This window comes from Myodes glareolus, chromosome 5 (genome assembly GCF_982192425.1).
Source record: "Myodes glareolus chromosome 5, mMyoGla1.1, whole genome shotgun sequence".
In the NCBI taxonomy this organism is placed as follows: Eukaryota; Metazoa; Chordata; class Mammalia; order Rodentia; family Cricetidae; genus Myodes; species Myodes glareolus.
In genome coordinates this window covers 72,798,251-72,816,850 of record NC_142030.1, presented here as the reverse complement: position 1 = coordinate 72,816,850, position 18,600 = coordinate 72,798,251, and the positions used below count along the sequence as shown (strand labels likewise).

At 38.5% G+C, this 18,600-nt stretch overlaps 1 protein-coding gene across 1 annotated transcript in view; it reads right to left on the bottom strand.

Moving 5' to 3' along the window:
- Positions 1-1,496: 1,496 nt before the first annotated feature.
- Positions 1,497-18,600, bottom strand: part of Rnf2 (ring finger protein 2) — a 28,964-nt gene continuing 11,860 nt past the window's right edge. The window contains exons 2-7 of the mRNA XM_087906431.1: positions 8,621-8,709; positions 7,450-7,610; positions 6,576-6,791; positions 4,890-5,162; positions 3,775-3,946; positions 1,497-3,563 (exon numbers count right to left, since the gene is read on the bottom strand). Of these exons, the coding sequence (XP_087762557.1) occupies positions 3,462-3,563; positions 3,775-3,946; positions 4,890-5,162; positions 6,576-6,791; positions 7,450-7,610; positions 8,621-8,707 (1,011 nt within the window). The 5' untranslated portion in view covers positions 8,708-8,709 and the 3' untranslated portion in view covers positions 1,497-3,461. The remainder of the gene's footprint in view (positions 3,564-3,774; positions 3,947-4,889; positions 5,163-6,575; positions 6,792-7,449; positions 7,611-8,620; positions 8,710-18,600) is intronic.

Genomic DNA, 18,600 nt, shown 5'->3' with positions numbered 1-18,600 from the left:
TGCTTAATTTTGGTATTTTTATTTATTTGAAAGTTTATAAAATAAAATCAAAATAACTTAAAGAAAAACTAACCAAAATTGTGTGGCACTGGCAGAAGACATATAAACAAATGAATCTCAAAGTTCAAAATGAATCTCTTACAAGTATGGGCAACCGATTTTGCACAAAAGTTCCAAAACAATTCACTGAAGAACTTATTATTCTATAGTTAAGAAAACTAGATGTCTACATGAAATAAATGAAGGCTGGGCCCAGACCTTCTGCCATATACTAAATTCAAAGTGAGAGCCACACATGGTGGCACATGCCTGTAATACTCAAGAGGCCAGAGTCAGGAAGGTGGGCACAAGCTTGAGATACCTAAGGCGACAAGCAAGCTCCAGGACAGCCAGAGCTACCAAAACCCCTTCTCAAAAAAACAAGGCTGGCAAGATGGTTCTACAGGTAATGGCACTTGCTGCCAAGCTTGATGACCCAAGCCTGACCCAAAAACACACATGGTAGAGGAAACTGACTTAAGAGAAGTGTTGTGAATTCTGTGGCTGAGGCACACAAGTAGGACACAGACATAAGTACAGGATAATGCACACATAATTTCTAGAAAGAAGAAAATAACACGCTGTGGAATAGTGTGAAAACTGGGACCTTATTCATTATCAGCAGGGATGCAAAACGGTGTGGGGAGCCACTATCAAAGAGTTACAGTATGATCTAATAATGCCCTTCCTATTTGTACCCAAAATAGAAATCAGGAGCTTAAGTGTTTCATAACGTTCATTTCAGTATTAGAATAGTAAAACATGTCCATCAACCTACTAAAAATAAGTGAATACGCAAAATGTGTATACATATGCCATCCAGTACCAAAAATTCAAATTGGTATATCCTCATAATATGAAGGATTCTGAAAACACTTCAAATTATATTTCTATGATGTACATAAAACAGTCAAATTCTAAAAACAAACAAATAAACAAACCAAACCCTGGAACAGAAGTGATCAAGAGATGGGCAGAGGAGTTTATAAGTATTATTTGTATGCACAGTTTGTTTGGGAAGAGAAAAAGTATTGGAAATACAAGTTAATTCTAATTTAACAGTGTAAATGTACACAACAGTGTAACTGTACATACGACCACTGAACTCCAACCCACTCCCAAGAAGAAAAAAGGTTAAAACGAGTAATGTCTGCACTTATCGCCCCAGCAGGAGACTAATTAGAGGCCTGGAGTTCAAGGACAGCTGAGCAACACACCATTTGGTTCCTAATCCTGCCCAACTAGTGACATCTGTAGACTTGGTTATGTCCGTGATTACTGGAGTGAGCTGCAAAATCCTGTGAAACCAAGGTTGGTAATCACAGCCAACAGTATTTCTTCTCCCAAATCTAGACTCCACCCCCCACGCAACAAGCATGCATACACACACACTGCATTCACAATGCACTCAATGTTCTACCATTACCTATGTATTTGACAAAGGAGTACACATGTACTAACTTCACTAAATGATGCAAAGTTTATATGTGCTTCCACACTGACAGATAAAAACACATATATTCTCTAAGCACAAACTCCATCACAAATAACTTCCTGTTTAAAGATAAAATTTCAATTAATAACCACATTGAGAATTTATTTAATACAACCACTAATCTAATATGTTAACAACAAAATCTAAGCAATTACATCACAAAACAAGGGTTATATCCAGCAAACATGCATAATAATCTATACAACTTAACATTACCCCAGAAAAGGAATTGGATATAAAAGTTCTTATAATTTTGGTGGTTTTCAAATCTTATGGCACAGATTACCAAAAAAAAAAAAAACTATAAAAACAGATTTCAAATTTTTTCAGTAAAATGGTAAAAAATTGAGTAAGCCTTTAAGTTTTCATACTTGGCTCAAGTTAAAACATCAAGCTGGCCCCAATCTGTCAAAACAGACAGATAAATATTTATAATGACTGGACAGACTTAGTTACAATGGTAGTTGGAGGTCTACTTCCTCCTATCAAAACCCTTTTGTAAGGGTTAAATTTTTCAATGCAAACATGTCTCTTGTAAATACTGTGAGAATATAAACTTGGAGACACATAGAGAATCAGGACAGAAGTGAAAAATAAGACTTAAGTCAATATTATTTCTGACTGGTTAGCATAAAGCCTTGTGGCTCCCAAACTATCAACACTGTCTCAATACAAAACTAAGAATATGAGAATGACTACCAACTGGCTGACGTTCTACAGAACTGTCTCAGTATGGAAGCAATGATCACGCTCCGTTAGCCTGCTTCTACAGAGTGTAATCAGCAGAGCCCTAAGTTTATAAACACATGGCAGCTCAAAACAAAAAACTCTTCAAACAGAAGCAACCTTTCTCCTTTCTGTTTCATTTTTAGCTCTATATGTCATGTTATTCTTGAAGTAATAAGAAAAGAATCAGAGGTCGCTTTGAACATATCTTGTACTTTTCATCAAGGCTAAAGTGCAAAATATCTCCATATCTCTGGTATTTTAATAGGGAAAAGCATCAAACATTTATAATAAAAAAGACTGAATAGTAAAACTAATATAAAAGAAAAGAACTCTTAAATGTACAATGGAGGAATACATTTTATGGCCAATTTAAACTTTTCTTTCTTCAGTGAAATCTGTAAAAGAACCATATTCTCAAAGAACTCTGTTGATTCTCTTCCCATGACCAGAAATTCTAAACTTATAGGAAAACACATAAAGGGGGGGACAAAAAACAAAACATCGCGTGACAATGGACACCAAGTTCATAAAGAACTTTTTAAAAATGAGATACTATATAAGAAAATACCATGAAAATAATAATCCTATGAGAATTGTTTAAGCACAGTAAATTTGAGCCTCGGTCTTCGTGAAGATACTAGTTTATATAGAAAACTATAAATATACAAGACTCCAAGGGAAAAAGTCAGAATACATATTGTCTAACATTCTTTAGGCTACAAAACTTTTGAAAGGAAGAAGGATGGCTGATGGCCAACTGAATCTTAAGCCAGGTGTGGTAATCACGCCTATAATCCCAGTATTTGGGCAGGAGTATCACTCCAAATTCAAGGCCACCCTGGAACTCATCAAGTTCCAGGCTAGCCAGGGCTAATGAGACCTTGTCTCAAAAGATCAAAAACTGGAAGGGGGGGAAGGAAAAGAATAAAGACCTACAAAAAAACTCCTAGGTTAAAGTGTCCTCCTGATAGGAACCAAACGTTCTGTGGAATATAACTTATTTATACTATTAAGGGGCAGGGAGACTGAATTACTAGAGTCTTAAATAAGGGAAAATGAACCTCATAGTGTAAACAAGTCTGGCTCAGAAGAAAAACTGAACATATCCCAGATCTGTCCGTGAAAGTAATGATGGTGCATCTTTATATTAAAGAAATAGGCTATAAAAAGTTCAGTCTCAGAATTGATTTTTAAAAGCTTATTTGTGCTCCTTGGTGGGTGCATAATAAAGTTCCATGGGTTTGTTCACCTTCCAGTATTTCTCACTGACCAATTCCAAAGAAAAGGAGCCATTTAATACCTGAAACAAAGAGAAAGGCACAGTTATGAAAATGCATGGTGCTCAGGAATAGTGAGACTAAACTGACAAAGACCAAGAATCTTGTCTGCAACAGAACCAAGGGCATCACAAGGCCCTTGGTCAGTCTCAGATCTTCTCTAACAAGTCCCGCACCACTACTTGCCACTGACAAGGAGCTCACACTGTCAACAGCCATGATACAAATACTCACAGTGAACTGGCCACTGGCTGTCGCTATGTAAATGGTGTACTGCTTCTCACTGGCCGTATCGAGGTTCATCTGGTTTGATTCTCCTTTGCTTCTAAGTTCTTCCAAAGCTAACCTCACAGCCAGATATTTGGATAAATGATCAACAGTAGCATTGCCTGAAGTCTTTATGTATCTAAAAGAACAAAGCATTGAACATTTCATTTTTAGAGTACATTTAAAAATTCCTAAATTATAGAGCTATAAAGCTATGAAAAACATGTATGTCCCAACCGTTGAAAATTATTAAAAATTTTCTTCTCTATAAGAAGCAAAGACAAACCATGAAGGCTCACCACCTTTACCTTCGTTAATAGATGTCACAAAACAATTTTAAAAAAACAAATATACAGTGTACAAATTTTAAAAAACAACAACAAAAAACAGCACACCTTTCCACCTCAATTACTAGAATCTATTGACCACAGCAAGAGACACACTAAGAATAAGAGCAAATTGTCTTCAGAATTGGCATTCCTGGTTTTGAAGACTGAAGCACAACAAGGAAGGGTTGATCTTGAGATCATTCATTCATTCATTTCTCAAGACCGGTTTCTCTGTGTAGCTCTGGCTGTCCTGGAATTCATTCTGTAGACCAGATTGGTCTGTCTCATGACTGTTGAAATTAAAGGCATGTGCCACCACCCCCTTGCCAATCTTGGGATTTTAAATGCATGATACACAATTCAATTACTCATTCAACAAATATTTGATGCTTATTTGCACTCGCTGGCAGGCACTATGTGATTGGTGTGGAAATTCAACCTTGCCACTGTGAAATTCAGAGCCTATTCTGGATTGCTTTTTTCTTCATCACCTACGAGGGCTGATTCTTTGTGAAGTGCTTCTTGTCTTGGGAAGAAAACAAAGAAAAGAGAAAAAGGAAAAGGAAAGGAAGGGAAGAAGGGGAAGGGAGAGGAGGAAGAGAAAGCAAACAAGCAATGTAGGTAGCAGTACATTCAAACTGAACCCTAAAACTAGGATGCCAAATGCTGATTTTATTCAAATACAAACTTTCCAATTAAATTCCACATTAAACATTCTGAAACCAAGTAATCTGAAACAAATTCACACATTACCTTGTCTGTGCACTGTCGTCCTTTTCCATAAGTGTTGGGTGGGGCCTGAATACTAGTTCGATTTCACTAGCACCGTCCATTACTGGATCAATGGCCACTGCTGCATTGTTATTATCAAGTTCAAGCCCAGAGTCATCAGATGTTTTGGTCCGTTTGTTACTAGGTCCTGCTTCCTGATTGCTATGTGTGGATGCATTACTACAGTGTGAACTGTCACCATTATCTTCAGCTCCACTGCCATTTTCAATCTGTTGCTTCTTGCCTCGCTGTAATCTAATTAAGAAGGAGGAAAAAAGGGTCTTTAAAGTTTTATAATGAACATTAGAATTTTGTTTGTTTGCTTTTTAGCCTTTATTTTTATTTTATATGTATAAACGTTTGGCCTACATGTGTCTGCACACCATGTGTGTGTGTTGCCTGCAGAGGCCAAAAGAGGGTGTTGGATCCCCTGGGACTGAAGCTACAGAAGGTTGTGAGCTGCCATGTACTAGGAACTAAACCCAGTCCTTTGGAAGAGCTATCTCTCCAGGCCTGAACTTCTGAATTCTAAAATTCAAAAAAGTACAAGGGGGGCTGGAGAGATGGCTCAGTGGTTAAGAGCATTGCCTGCTCTTCCAAAGGTACTGAGTTCAATTCCCAGCAACCACATGGTGGTTCACAACCATCTGTAATGAAGTCTAGTGCCCTCTTCTGGCCTGCAGACATACACACTGACAGAATATTGTATACATAATAAATAAATATTTTTTAAAAAAAAAGTACAAGGGATAAAATTTGACTAATGAATTTGGTGAAAAATCTTGTCATTGTTTTCCACATGTCCCTCAAAGATATAGAAAGCTCACCATGAACACATATAAAAGATTTAAACACACTAGGCACAGCTGTGCACACCTTTAATCCCAGCACCCTGGAGGCATAGGCCACAGACTATACAAGTATTTTTTTTAACCAAAGATAAGTGTGTTTCTCATGAGACTAAAGTGAGTAACTATTGAGTCTTTCCAACTCAGAATTGTGTTGTGCTCTAAGCACAAGCTACTGTACTGAAAGTTGAACAATAAACAATGGCAACAACTCTACTTGTGAGAATTAGAGAAATGAAACTTTATTAACTTTGAAGGAATAGTTAATGACAACAACAAAAAAAAGGAAAAATAAGCAGACTCTCCTGAAATCCTAAGAAAACTATTAAAAGAGGAAAGAGAAATAGATTGTACTAACTGCTGCTAGGTACAATGAAGTCTTCAATTCTATCAACCACCATACTGCACAATAAACACAAAGGTCACTACTAATTTTCACAAGGACATTACAACAGGGTAAGAATGAGCAGCTCACTAAAAGAGACTCAAACCAGAGATATATACAGACAATCCCCTGATGTATTCACTCTTTGCAGAAGAGATGTTTTATATTTACTATTATTGGGGAGGGGGTGGGGTGTGAGCACAAGGGTTCAACAAGTATATAAGTCAAAGGACAACGTTTGGAAGTTGTTTCTCTCCTTTCACTGTGGGTTCTTTCTATTATTTTAGATGCAACACCCTGGAAGTGTGTGTCACCCTTTAAGAAAAGATGGCACACAGAACAGCTACTCACTACTGTGTTCAACTTACAGAATAGGTAAAGTCAGGATTCATTAAGTATTTGGACATGTCCCACCTCTCCTCCTCTTCCGCGTACCTGTTCATGGCCTGTATCTTCAGCCCTTCCTCAATGCTGTGGCTGAGTGCCTGCTGGTTGTTGTGCTTGTTGATCCTGGCTAACACTCTCTCTTGATGAGCTTCATACTCATCACGACTTGGATAAATTTTGCTGATGAGTGCATCAAAATTTGGGTCTGGCCTTAGTGATCTTTTAGAAACTAATTTTTTCCGACAGGTAGGGCATTCTTTGTTGCTAAATTAAAAGAAAAGAAAGAAAATGTAAATATGACCGCTGGGCTAAAAACAAAAATATCCAATTTCTAAAGTTATCTTTACTAACACAAAAATGTAAATAGTTAGCTGAACTCTCTGTGAAAATTAAATAAAACATGTTAATCAGGATTTCAAAAGCCTTAGCTGATATACTTGTGGGGGAGGGGCTGAGGGCAGGGTACTGGGGCTCACTCATGCAAGCTCAGCATTTGAGAGGCTGAAGCAGGAAATTGCATAGGAACCCAAGGCAAATCTGAACCACATGGCAAGTTCCAGACTAGCCTAGGTACAATGTATTTTTTAAAAAAAAAAAAAAACTATCTTAAAACAAAGAAATAAACCGGGAGGTGGTAGCATACGCTTTTAGCTTTTAATCTCACAGGCAGAGGCAGGCAGATTTCTGTGAGTTCAAGGCCAGCTTGGGCTACAAAGCAAGTTCAGGACAGTCAGGACACAGAGAAACCCTGTCTCTAAAACCCAAAATCAAACAAACGAAAAAGAAAAAAACTCCAAATTAAAATCTAGACTCCATACTTAAGGTCCTGTTCCTACATACTTATAGGCAACGTACTCCCTAAATTCCAGAAAGCACTGCTGTACTACAAGCTGAAATCCAGTAATGACTCATTCCAACATACCCACTTCTAAGGGCTGTGATAATGCAATCTGCACAGAACCGATGTAAACACTCCTTTGTAGTCATGGTGTTCTTCAACATATCCAAACAAATTGGGCACATTAATTCACTGTGTAGACTTCTAGGTGAGACCACGATTTCCAAGCCATCTGTTATTGCCTCCTGTAAAAGAGTGACTATTTAATCTCTTCTTAATTATTGATGAATAAAAACACACACAAGTATTGGAAAATCATAAAAATGAACATCTATGACCATCACCCAAGTCACCACCATGGTCAACTCACAGCCATTTTGTCTTAGCTAAAATATTCCTCCAGGCTCTTGAATCCCACCACCTCTGCACTATTTTAACCACCCTTAATACCAAAAGGGTGACAAATGAAACAATGGACCATGACTGCCCATTTAAGCATCTGGGAGGTGGAGGCAGGGTAGTCAGAAGGTTCAAGGTCATCCTCAGCTACCAATTGAGTTTGAGGCCACCCTGGAATATACAAGATTGTCTCAAAAAATTTTAAGATACTGAACTCTTTCTGTCAAGTTCCCATTTTCCTTCCTTTTCTTTTGAATGTTCCTCAGTCTCCTTTACTGGTTCTTTACCCATTACCTAATTCCTAAACAGTGAATGCCTCTGGATGAAATTACAGATTTTATTAATCTCTCTTGGTAATTTTTACATTCTCCCCCAGACTCCAGTTAGGCATTCCCGCCTGTCCGTCCATGGGCAAACTTGAACAGTTTTAAGCATGCTTCCTTCCCAAGTTGCCACTCCTACTCCTGGCACGTTTACCTTCTCCAAACGTCCCCCCCACTTCTCCCCATTATTTCCTTATTACTGAAAAGAAAACTTTCCCCCTTATTCAATTTCTCATATATGTAATTTTATGAATATTGAGTGATTTGGTCTCCATAAATTCTGTAGGTAAAGCCACATAATGTTTTATTCACTACTATTCCCCTAGTACCTAGCAGAGGCTGATATGGAAGTATGTAACTCATTTGTTGAATGAATAAAGTGTTAGTCAACACATGATTCAGGACTACTATTATATACGCTTATTGCTGTTAAATTCTCTTTAAAAGTTTTCATTTTCTACAAAGGTATCTCAGTTTACACAAATCTATTTTACAGTAGTCTGTATTACCTAAATTACAGTAGTCTGTATTACCTGAGGTGTTCGTTGTAATTCGTACAAACTGAGTTCCCATGTTTTGCTTAATGGTTGAGTTCCATTTGTCTGCACAGCCTGAGACATTGCTAGGAATAAAAAGGAAACAAAACGATTTAGTATTTGAAAAGAAGGTGTAATGGTTCTAATGTATATGTATTCCCCAAACTGGGGTCCAAACTTGAAGGTTTAGAAAACAGTAATACCTCAGGACGCCTTTAATCCCAGCACTACAAGGCAGGAGGATCTCTAAGCTCAAGGCCAGTCTGTCTACAGAGCTACTTCCAGGATAGTCAGGGCTATACAAAGAAACCCTGTCTCAAAAAAAAAGGGAGGGAGGGAAAGAAAAAGGAAGGAAGGAAGGAAGGAAGGAAGGAAGGAAGGAAGGAAGGAAGGAAGGAAGGTCTGTCAGTCCTAAAATATAGGATCTTCCTACTTCAACTGACGATATTTGGGAAATAGCAAATACAGAATGCAGGCCAGGATTTTTCTCTGAAGTTACTTATCGTTATCTAGAAATGGGTACTGTCAAAAAGGAGCACAAGTGCTTTCAATTTTATTTATTTTTGGTTTTTTGTGACATGGGGTATGAAGGAAGCAAAGAAAGCCTGTAATTTACAGAACACTAAGGAGAGGACCAATGGCTTGCACTTTTAGAAGCTCTCAGAGGGACAAAGAAACTAGGAATAAAGGCTTAAAGAAAAGATGGTCTCTGGTTCGTAACTGTCATGATAAGCATGGCTCTATTCTGCCATAACCCATGACAGACTGACACACTTCTACAACCATAGTATCACAGATATTTAGCCCACAGTGACACACAACAAATACAGAACGTTGGTACCAAGGAAGCAGGGTCATTGTGGTGAGAAAACCTGGTCAAAAGATTACTCAGCACCTTGGAACTTGTTTGTGGGAGAATTCTGGAAACGTTTAGAGAAGCTACTTAGGAAACGTGTACAGTAATAAGCAAAGAAAAATATAAGGAGATTTACTTCTTTGGTAGGAACTCAAAAGTTCTTAACACCAACAGGAATGCAAAGAGCAAAGGTGAAGCTTATGAAGTTTCAGACGACTAGAGACCACTCACGTTACATTCTCACTAGGATGTTGTCTACAATGTCTCTGTGTTTAAACTTACTTACTTATTGCTTTTTCGAGACAGACAGAGAGAGGGGGTGTGGTAGGTAGGTTTCGGAACTCCCTATGTACACCAGAGGAAGTTGAGCTGTCCTGGTACGATGTTGACCAGGCTGTCCTCGAACTCAGAGATCCACCCGCCTCTGCTTCCTGAGTTCAGGGATTAAAGGTGTGCCCCACCACCACCTGGTATGTCTATGCTTTATTAAAGGTGAAGTTTAACAGTGACAAGCTAATTAAGTTGGCAGGGTGATTGATGTGGGAGTCCCCTCTGTGTGCTGTGATTACCATTAATGAATAAAGAATCTGCCTTGGCCTGTTGATAGGGCAGAACTTAGGTAAGGGGGGGGGAGGAGTGGGGGGAAGGAATGAAACTGAATGCTGAGAGAAAGAAGGCAGAGTCAGGGCGTCACCATGGAGCCACCAGAGTCAGACATGTTGCCGGTAAGCCACTGCCATGTGGCGATACACAGATTAATAGAAACAGGTTAAATTAAGATCTAAGAGTCAGTCAATAAGAAACTAGAGCTAATGGGCCAAGCAGTGTTTTAATTAACATAGTTTCTGTGTGATTATTTCAGGGCTAAGTGGCCAGGAACAACAAGCAGCTCTCTCCTGCAACAGCAGGGAAATTTTCAGGGCACAACAGCATTCAGCATTTATTACTGCTGGCCACTTTTTAGCTGAGTTTATAATGACTGAAGCCAAAGGCAAAACAAAAAGATTTGTTAAACATGCAATCTGCCCTGAAAATGATGAGTGAACAAAAGATGTGGACAAGAAAGGGGCATGAGCCAGGCTGGCTATCACCTACAATCACAGCACACAGAAGAAAAACTGCAAATTCGGAGCCAGGGAAACGATTCAGTAGGCAGCCACTAAGCCTGACAACCTAGTTCACCCCCGGGACAAAGTGGAGAGGATGAGTTCCGTAGCTTGTCCTTTTTCACACTTGCCGCAGTGGCAATGTACATATGCAAACACACACAATAGATTTAAAACTTATTTTTTTAAAAAAAGATTATGTTGGTGATGGTGGTGCACAACTTTAATCCCAGCACTTGGGAGACAGACAAGCAGCTCTCCAAATTCAAGGCCAGAGTGGTCTACAGAATGAGTTCCAGAACATTCAGAGCTACACAGAGAAAGCTTGTTTGGAAAACACCAAAATAAATAAAAAGAAAAGAAAACAAGATTACAAACCAGGCAGTGGGGGGCACACCTTTAATCCCACCACTGGGGAGACAGAGGCAGATGGACCTCTCCAGCCTAGTCTACACATCAAGTTCCAAGTCAGTCAGAGCAACGGTGGAACTCTTTTTCCAAATAAATAAATAAAGGGTAAGGGGGAGGCAGCAGCAAATTCAAAGTCAGCCTGGTCTACACAGCAAGACCTACAGGGGCAGAAATAGGGTGTTTTGTTTGAGATTTTAACCTTACAAAGTCACAAGCATGCTACTCCGGAATAGTAGAAAAGATAACCTTAGGAGCACCTCAGGAACTGGCAGAGCCTACCTACTCAGTGCAGGTTCCAGGATGCAAAACTGTAACTTTTGAAAGGTTTTTCCTTTGGGGAGACTCTGCAGTGCCATACTCCAACAAGGAAAACAACAGAATTAATTTTGTAGCCATGTCTAAGGCAGTAGGTCTCAACCTTTGGGTAACAATTCCTTTGGGGGGTCAAAAGAACCTTTCACAGGGATCTAAGACTGTCAGAAAACACAGATATTTATATGACAATTCAAAGCAGTAGCAAAACTACAGCTATGAAGTAGTAACAAATGTAATTTTATGGTTGGAGGTGACTACAACATGAGGAACTACATTAATTAGGAAGGTTGAGAACCACTAGTCTAAGGCAACCAAAATACAAGTACAGCTGGTGACATACCTGATACCTCACAGTGCCTTTGTACCAAACTACCGGGTCATGGAGACTTCCACTAAGATTTCAAAGAAAGGCGTAGAAGGTCAAGTAATCAATGAATGGAGGAGGGTCAGAATCCATGCAGGCAGCCATCTACACAATGGGCAATGTATAAAACCCTGGGATACCGGAGTTGCCAGGAACATGGAACATCTACCAAAAAATGCTACAAGTAGCTCAAGTGAAGCCCATGCCCAAGAATTAGAGCATATGAGATGCAAATGAAAAAAAGCCTATCCTGTCCAATACCTTTGGAGCTCAAATCACAATGCTACATGTCTAGATGCTGGAAATGGGTCTATAGGATGTAATGTTACCCTACTAAAGAGTCTTGCTTTGAACCAATTCTTTCTTGATAATTTCTCATCCCTCCCTTTCGAAGTGGGCCTGTTTACCAATGCATACTAGATATTTATATTTACATCTGTGTTCTTACCACTTAAATACCGGGTAGAAAGAGCTTAAGAAAAGCATTTATCTGGCCCAAAGTCCATCATGTCAGGGAAGGAATTGCAGAGCAAATTGCAAGCAAAAAGCTGCTTGTTACACTCAGCTCATCAAGAAGTAGATCTGGTGCTGAGAGTACAGCTGGGGTATAACTAGGCCTACACACAGGTATACAACCAACATGAAACAAGTACACAACAGCTTAAGTTACTCCTTAACTTGGTATATAGAACCAAAAATGTATATATTAATTGGCATTAACCATATCATATATTGATACGTCTATAACACACTTAAAATACAAGCTGTAATGACACTATTCATGCAAATTAAAAAGTCCAACCACGTAAAAATCACCCCCACTTTAAAAAAAGGCAGCATTTCTCAAATCACTTAAGTTAATACCAGCCTTTCCCTTGGAATGTCAAGAAATCAGACTACTCGAAATTAGACTACTGCAAAGTAGGCTGAATACAAAATAAAGTACATTATACGTGGGGGGTGGGAAATGACTCTTTCTTCTACTGTAACTTGAAAAACTACCCACTGATAAAAACACCTCCTATCCCTGTGTAACTTCATTGAAATGCAGTACATGAATAAACAGGAACAATAAACCAAGGAATTAGGTAACAGTGCAACCAATTTGAAACAGGCTGTGTGGGTGACAGCGACTGAAATTACTGCTGTAATCAAAACAACACATATCAGTATTACCTTAACCACTCCAGAAGCTGTGTAAAAACATCCCTAAGTTATTTTTACACAGCCAGGGATTTCTGAGAAAAAAAAAAATCTATCCTTAACAAAAAAGCTCTCTAGAGATGAGACTCCAGACTACACACATTTGAGTGATTATAATTCCTAAATCTTGTCTAATTGTCTTGCCTGGAAACAACTATTACATTCTAAAAATTAAGAATCCATTCTGCTTCCATTGAGAATCTATCTGTTTATGTTAGAGATCAAAGCCATTCGCCCTTTTCTAGGGAAGGAATTGGACTTGTTCTTTGTTTACCAAATTATCAGTTCTCACTGCACTGCTTTGAGGGAAGACTTGAGACAAAAGGGAGCTGAGCACTGCTGTAATGATGAACCTGCCACCACTCTACATGAATACAATATGAAAAGTTTGTCATATCTATACACAGAAGACAGTTCCTACTATCCTTTAGTTCAGGCATTAAGAGCAGTAACAGATTTTTGAAAACACTTGAGTTTTCTGAACAAATTTACATCTAATAGCTGAGTACAGACATATAATCCAAGCTACCAAGAAGCCTGAGAGGCAGGAGAATTTTGAATGCAAAGCCTCACTAGGGTACTGAATTAAGCTCAAAGCAGTCTGAACAAATTCCTCAAAATAGGAGGAGGAGAAGGGAGAAGAGGAAAGGGAGGAATTTCCATGGTAGAGCACTAACCCAAGAGACATAGACAGGGCTCTGAGTTGGGTCCTAAACGGGGGGTGGGAAATAAACACACATTAGGTTCAACAATACATTAGAAATGAGAATTTTCATTCCATGTTTTTCCTTAGAACAGCAGTTCTCAACCAGTTGATCAAACGCTCTTTTCACAGAGGTCACACCTAAGACCATCAGAAAACACAGATATTTACAATTCCTAACAGTAGCAAAATTAGTTATAAAGTAGCAACGAAAATAATTTTATGGTTGTGGGTCACCACAACACAATGAACTGTATTAAAGGGTCATAGTATTAGGAAGGCTGAGAAACATTGCCTTAGAAATTAAGTATTTCACTACATGTTTTCCAATTAAAAATACATTAGTGAAAAGTTAGATTTGTATTTATTCAACTACATTATGAGTTAATCTTGCATAGTTGATGAACCTAACCACTAACACCATTTTTCTACATATATGTTCATTTTATAATACCTGGCAAACAGAAAAATATACAGGCTCCGTGTAATGGCATTTGTAATCTATCACAAGTTAAAAATTACTACTGAAAGGTGTAAAAAGCTTCTGTCAAGTCTACAGGAGAATTTCACATGAAGCCGAAGCCAGAGTTCATGTGGGAAAAAAAAAAAAAACAATTTCCTACTCAACCCTCAAGATTCTAATATATAGAGTCCTGACAGGGCCATATACTTGTTCTCAAGATCTTGTAACAAAAATTAAATCTACTAAACCAAAACTATCCTAGAGTAAGGACAATGAGCCTCCTTTAGAGAGGTCTTTATGACACGGAATGTGAGGCAGACAGAAGGCACAGATAGCCCACTTGACTTTGCCTCCCACCTCTAGCAGCTACTAGTTGTGGTTGTCACAGATGGACGTCTCAATGTTCAAAACATACAGGCCCTCCTTTAAAGTGATATCAAAAGTAGAATCCAGGGTTTCCCAAATACTGGGCAAGTATTCTCTGCTACAGCCACGTCCACAGCTTTGGGGAATCAATGTTTTATAAGGTCGCTGGCAAAGTTTAATAAGATGCTCATATAAAGTGCCCAGCACGTTCCATAAAACTAAAAGACAGCATCTCTTCTATGTATTTCAATTTAAAGAAGTATTATTTCTTCACCTTCTGACATGCAAAAGATCAGGAAAATATTACTTAACACTCCCCAACTTATCAAAACTCCACACTAAATCTTCTTCAAAAGGTTTAGTGGTTACATCGAGGGGCTCAGGATGTTCCTCACCTGGCAAAATGCTTACTTAAAATTCATTAAAACCCAGAGTTCAATTCCCCAGCACTACACTAGTAAGTTTGCTGACCCATACCAGTACCCCAGCACTCAGGAAATGGAGGAAAAAAGATCACAACAGGGTCATCCCTGAACTACACAGCAAACTGTACATTTGCCTGGGCCCTGTGAAACTCTGCCCATAAAGATTTAAAAAGAAAAAATAAATTGGTGGGTGGACTCAAGACTGCTAATTGGAGACTTATTCTATAACAAACAAAAGTTGTCAGGGCAGATTTATTCATCTTCTAAGTTAACAGCCTGTATGTGGCTTAATACTAAATGCAGTATTTAGAAACTTAAAGGGAACAGAAATGTACTGGAGACGGTAATAGCTCATATTTCACGTTAGAAATTCTTCTAGAATGTTTCTTGGGTTAATGATACAACCTCCAAAAATCTTTTAGGAACATCAGAATAATATATATAGGCAAGGTACGTGGTTGCCCAACAGAATAGACACTAGGCTAACAGCACCAAGAAACCATATGACCTTTAACCTTTAGTTACACTTGGAATAAACCAGCCTGAAGGGAGACCCTGCCTCTTGCTGAGAGAGTAAATAGATAACTCAGTTCTGTGATAACAGCCTCAAGCATATACTTCTACAACAAAGATGAAAGACTTCATATAAAATAGCAGGTGCACAGGCAAGAGTTGATACTGTATTCTCACTAGAGCAGGGAGAATATGTAGGCACAACGGAGCTTCCACACTGAATAAAGTATTTTTAAAAGAAACTTGCTGAGCGGTGGTGGTGCACGTCTCTAATCCCAGCACTCGAGAGGCAGAGGCAAGCGGATCTCTGTGAGTTCGAGGCCAGCCTGGTCTACAAGAGCTAGTTCCAGGACAGGCTTCAAAGCTACAGAGAAACCCTGTTTCAAAAAACCAAAAAAAGAAACTATATTCTATTCTGAGCTAAATTCTCATGTATTCTATGCCTACAAATGTTTACCAGGTGCTTAAATTGTGAAACCTATTTACAGCACCTGAAATAAAACTATAGTTCAGTAGGTAAGCAATAAATCACACTTTCTTTAGAACAGAAAGACCCTGAGTAAATGAGGTTACTTAGAAACATTCATTTATACTTGGAAGAATGACTGCTGTTGTAAGACATTATTACACATTTAGTGCTTTAAGACAATAATTTATTCTCTCATATATAGGTCTGGAAGCCAGAAGTTCTACAAACCAAGGTGTTGGCAGGGCTACTCTTTCTCACAAGAACGATTATCTTTTTGACAATGTCTGATGTGAGATTCCCCTCTGTACGCTATGAATATGTTTTATTACCATTGGTTAATGGATAAAGCTGTTTTGGCCAATGGTTTAGCAGAGCAAAGTCAGGCAGAAATCCAAACAGAGAGATATAGAGAGAGAAACTAAGTAGAGTTAGGGATATGTCATGTAGCTGCCGAAAGAGGACACACCAGAACCTTAGGAACCTTACTGGTAGGCCAAAGACTCATGGCAATAAACAGATTGATAGAAATGGATTCATTTAAGATGTAAGAGCTAGCTAGGAATACGCTAGAGTCATTGGCCAAACAGTGTTGTAATTAATATAGTTTCTGTGTGATTGATTATTCAGATCTGAGAGGCCAGGAAACGTTAAAAGCAGTCTCTGCCTATAATTGTCACTTACAAAAGTCACACTGGAGAACAGCAGAATTGAGTTTTAAAATTTGTATCTACTTAAATCTCTGATTTTGTGTTGGCCCCATTCATATCTATCTTGGGTTGCATGAAGCGCATCAGGAGGTGGGTGGGGCCTTGATGGAAGTATCTGCTACTGCTTTTAACTTTGGGTAAATGCATTCCTTGGTATGTGGCCACATCATTTCAATCTTGGTTTCTGTGGTCACACTGCTTTCTCTTCTGTTGCTCTAATCTATCAGTGGCCCATTCTTATAAGAACATGTACTGACATTCCCAGGCCCACTGTTTCAAAATTATTAATTTTATTATATATGCAAAGGCCTTCTTTCTGAGCAAAGTAACATATCTTTCAGAGAATGTAATATGTATATACTTGGGGTTTATTTTTCAGTCATAACACCTGTGAAAACTAACACACCAATGATATAACTGATTCTCCACTAATAGCACTTAAAACTATTCAGCATAAGATTACTTTTCTTTAGTTTTGTACTATGAAATAGACAACAGGAAATATCATTTCTACATTATTCCATTTTCCTCCATAACAGTTTCCTTCAATAGTCTGAGATACACTCTCTTAAGCACTACAAGATAAAATAGAACTTCCTCTATTTTTAACAAGACATTCATCATTTTTATTCCATGGTTAGTGTCCTTCTTCCTGAATAGAGTAAAATAAAGATCACTTCAAATCCATTCTCCCATCTCTAAATTTTTCCTTTACTTCTTCCATTGTATTTTATAACATACAAATGAGCAAACAATGTCTTCCTTAATTAAAGAAATGTTTGCTTACAAGATACAGATGATAGGTTTTAGAAATTTACACGAATAAGAATTTCCAAGTAAGCAATCCAACTGCTATCATAACCCTGCCTACAGTGACTGTCACTCATAGATACCACCTTCAGCACTGTAATCTAAAGCCAGACACCAACCTCTGCAGACTCCTAAAGACACAAAGAAGGATGCTCTTCACTTCTCTATTAAAAAGCTTATTGTACTTAACACCTGGAACCCTCACCTGAACTACTACTGCATTAGCTGTACTTCTTAAGCAGTATCATTAATTCCTAATTATTGTATTTCTTTTACACATTATGGAACACAAAGAAAGTATTAAGATTGACTTTCCAAATCTTTATTATCCAGTATTAAGTTGTCTTTTTCTTTGTTTTTCCCAAGACAGGGTTTCTTTATGTAACCTTGGCTGTCCTGGAACTCACTCTGTAGACCAAGCTGGCCTCAAACGCAGAGATCCGACTCCTGAGTGCTGGGATTAAAGGTGTGTACCTCCACCACCTAGCCTGTTTTCAGAGTACTGGTAGACCCTTTAATGCTATTTGTTAAAAGGGAAAGAAATAATAATAAAAATAATAAAAAAATAATAAAGACTTTGGAAGTTTCATTTAAAACGTAGACCTACACAATGTGGTAGTGTTTCTACAGTAACCAGCTCTTCTGCCATCCTCTCACCTCCTCCAATGCTAAGCCTCTACACAAAGATACTTTACTGACGGCTTACTTCTGTCTTTCTCTGTAGTTTCAGGATACAACTACAACAGTCCTGCAATGGTCAGTAAGCTATCTATCAGTTGCAATCTAATTTTCTTTTGGTTCTTTTACCCAACCGTATTTTTAGCAGTCATAATAAAGAACGGCGAGTAAACGTTCAGTAGAGGCTTACACTGTGATAGGAAATGACAAGCTCCAATAGTCTTACTGGCTAACAGACAGGACAACCCCAATCTATGCTTTCACACAACTTGATAAATAGCACAAGGGCATAAATTAAGGGAGGAAAAAAAATCTGACAAAGCTCCCTAGAGGAAAGGAGTCCTCCTTGGAGAAGGGTAACTAAGTAACTACGTGAAGAGAGAAAGGCCAGAGGACAAAAATAATCAAAAGCAGCACCTGGCAAGGTGGCCCATACCAGGACATTCATTATGAACTGAGCCAAGAGCTCAGCATGACAGTGCACTGTTTCCATCCCAGTGTTTGTGAGGCTGAGGCAGGAAAATCAGGAGTTTGAGGACAACCTTACTGCAAAGACAGAAAAGGAAAGGAACTGTATCAAAAGAGGTA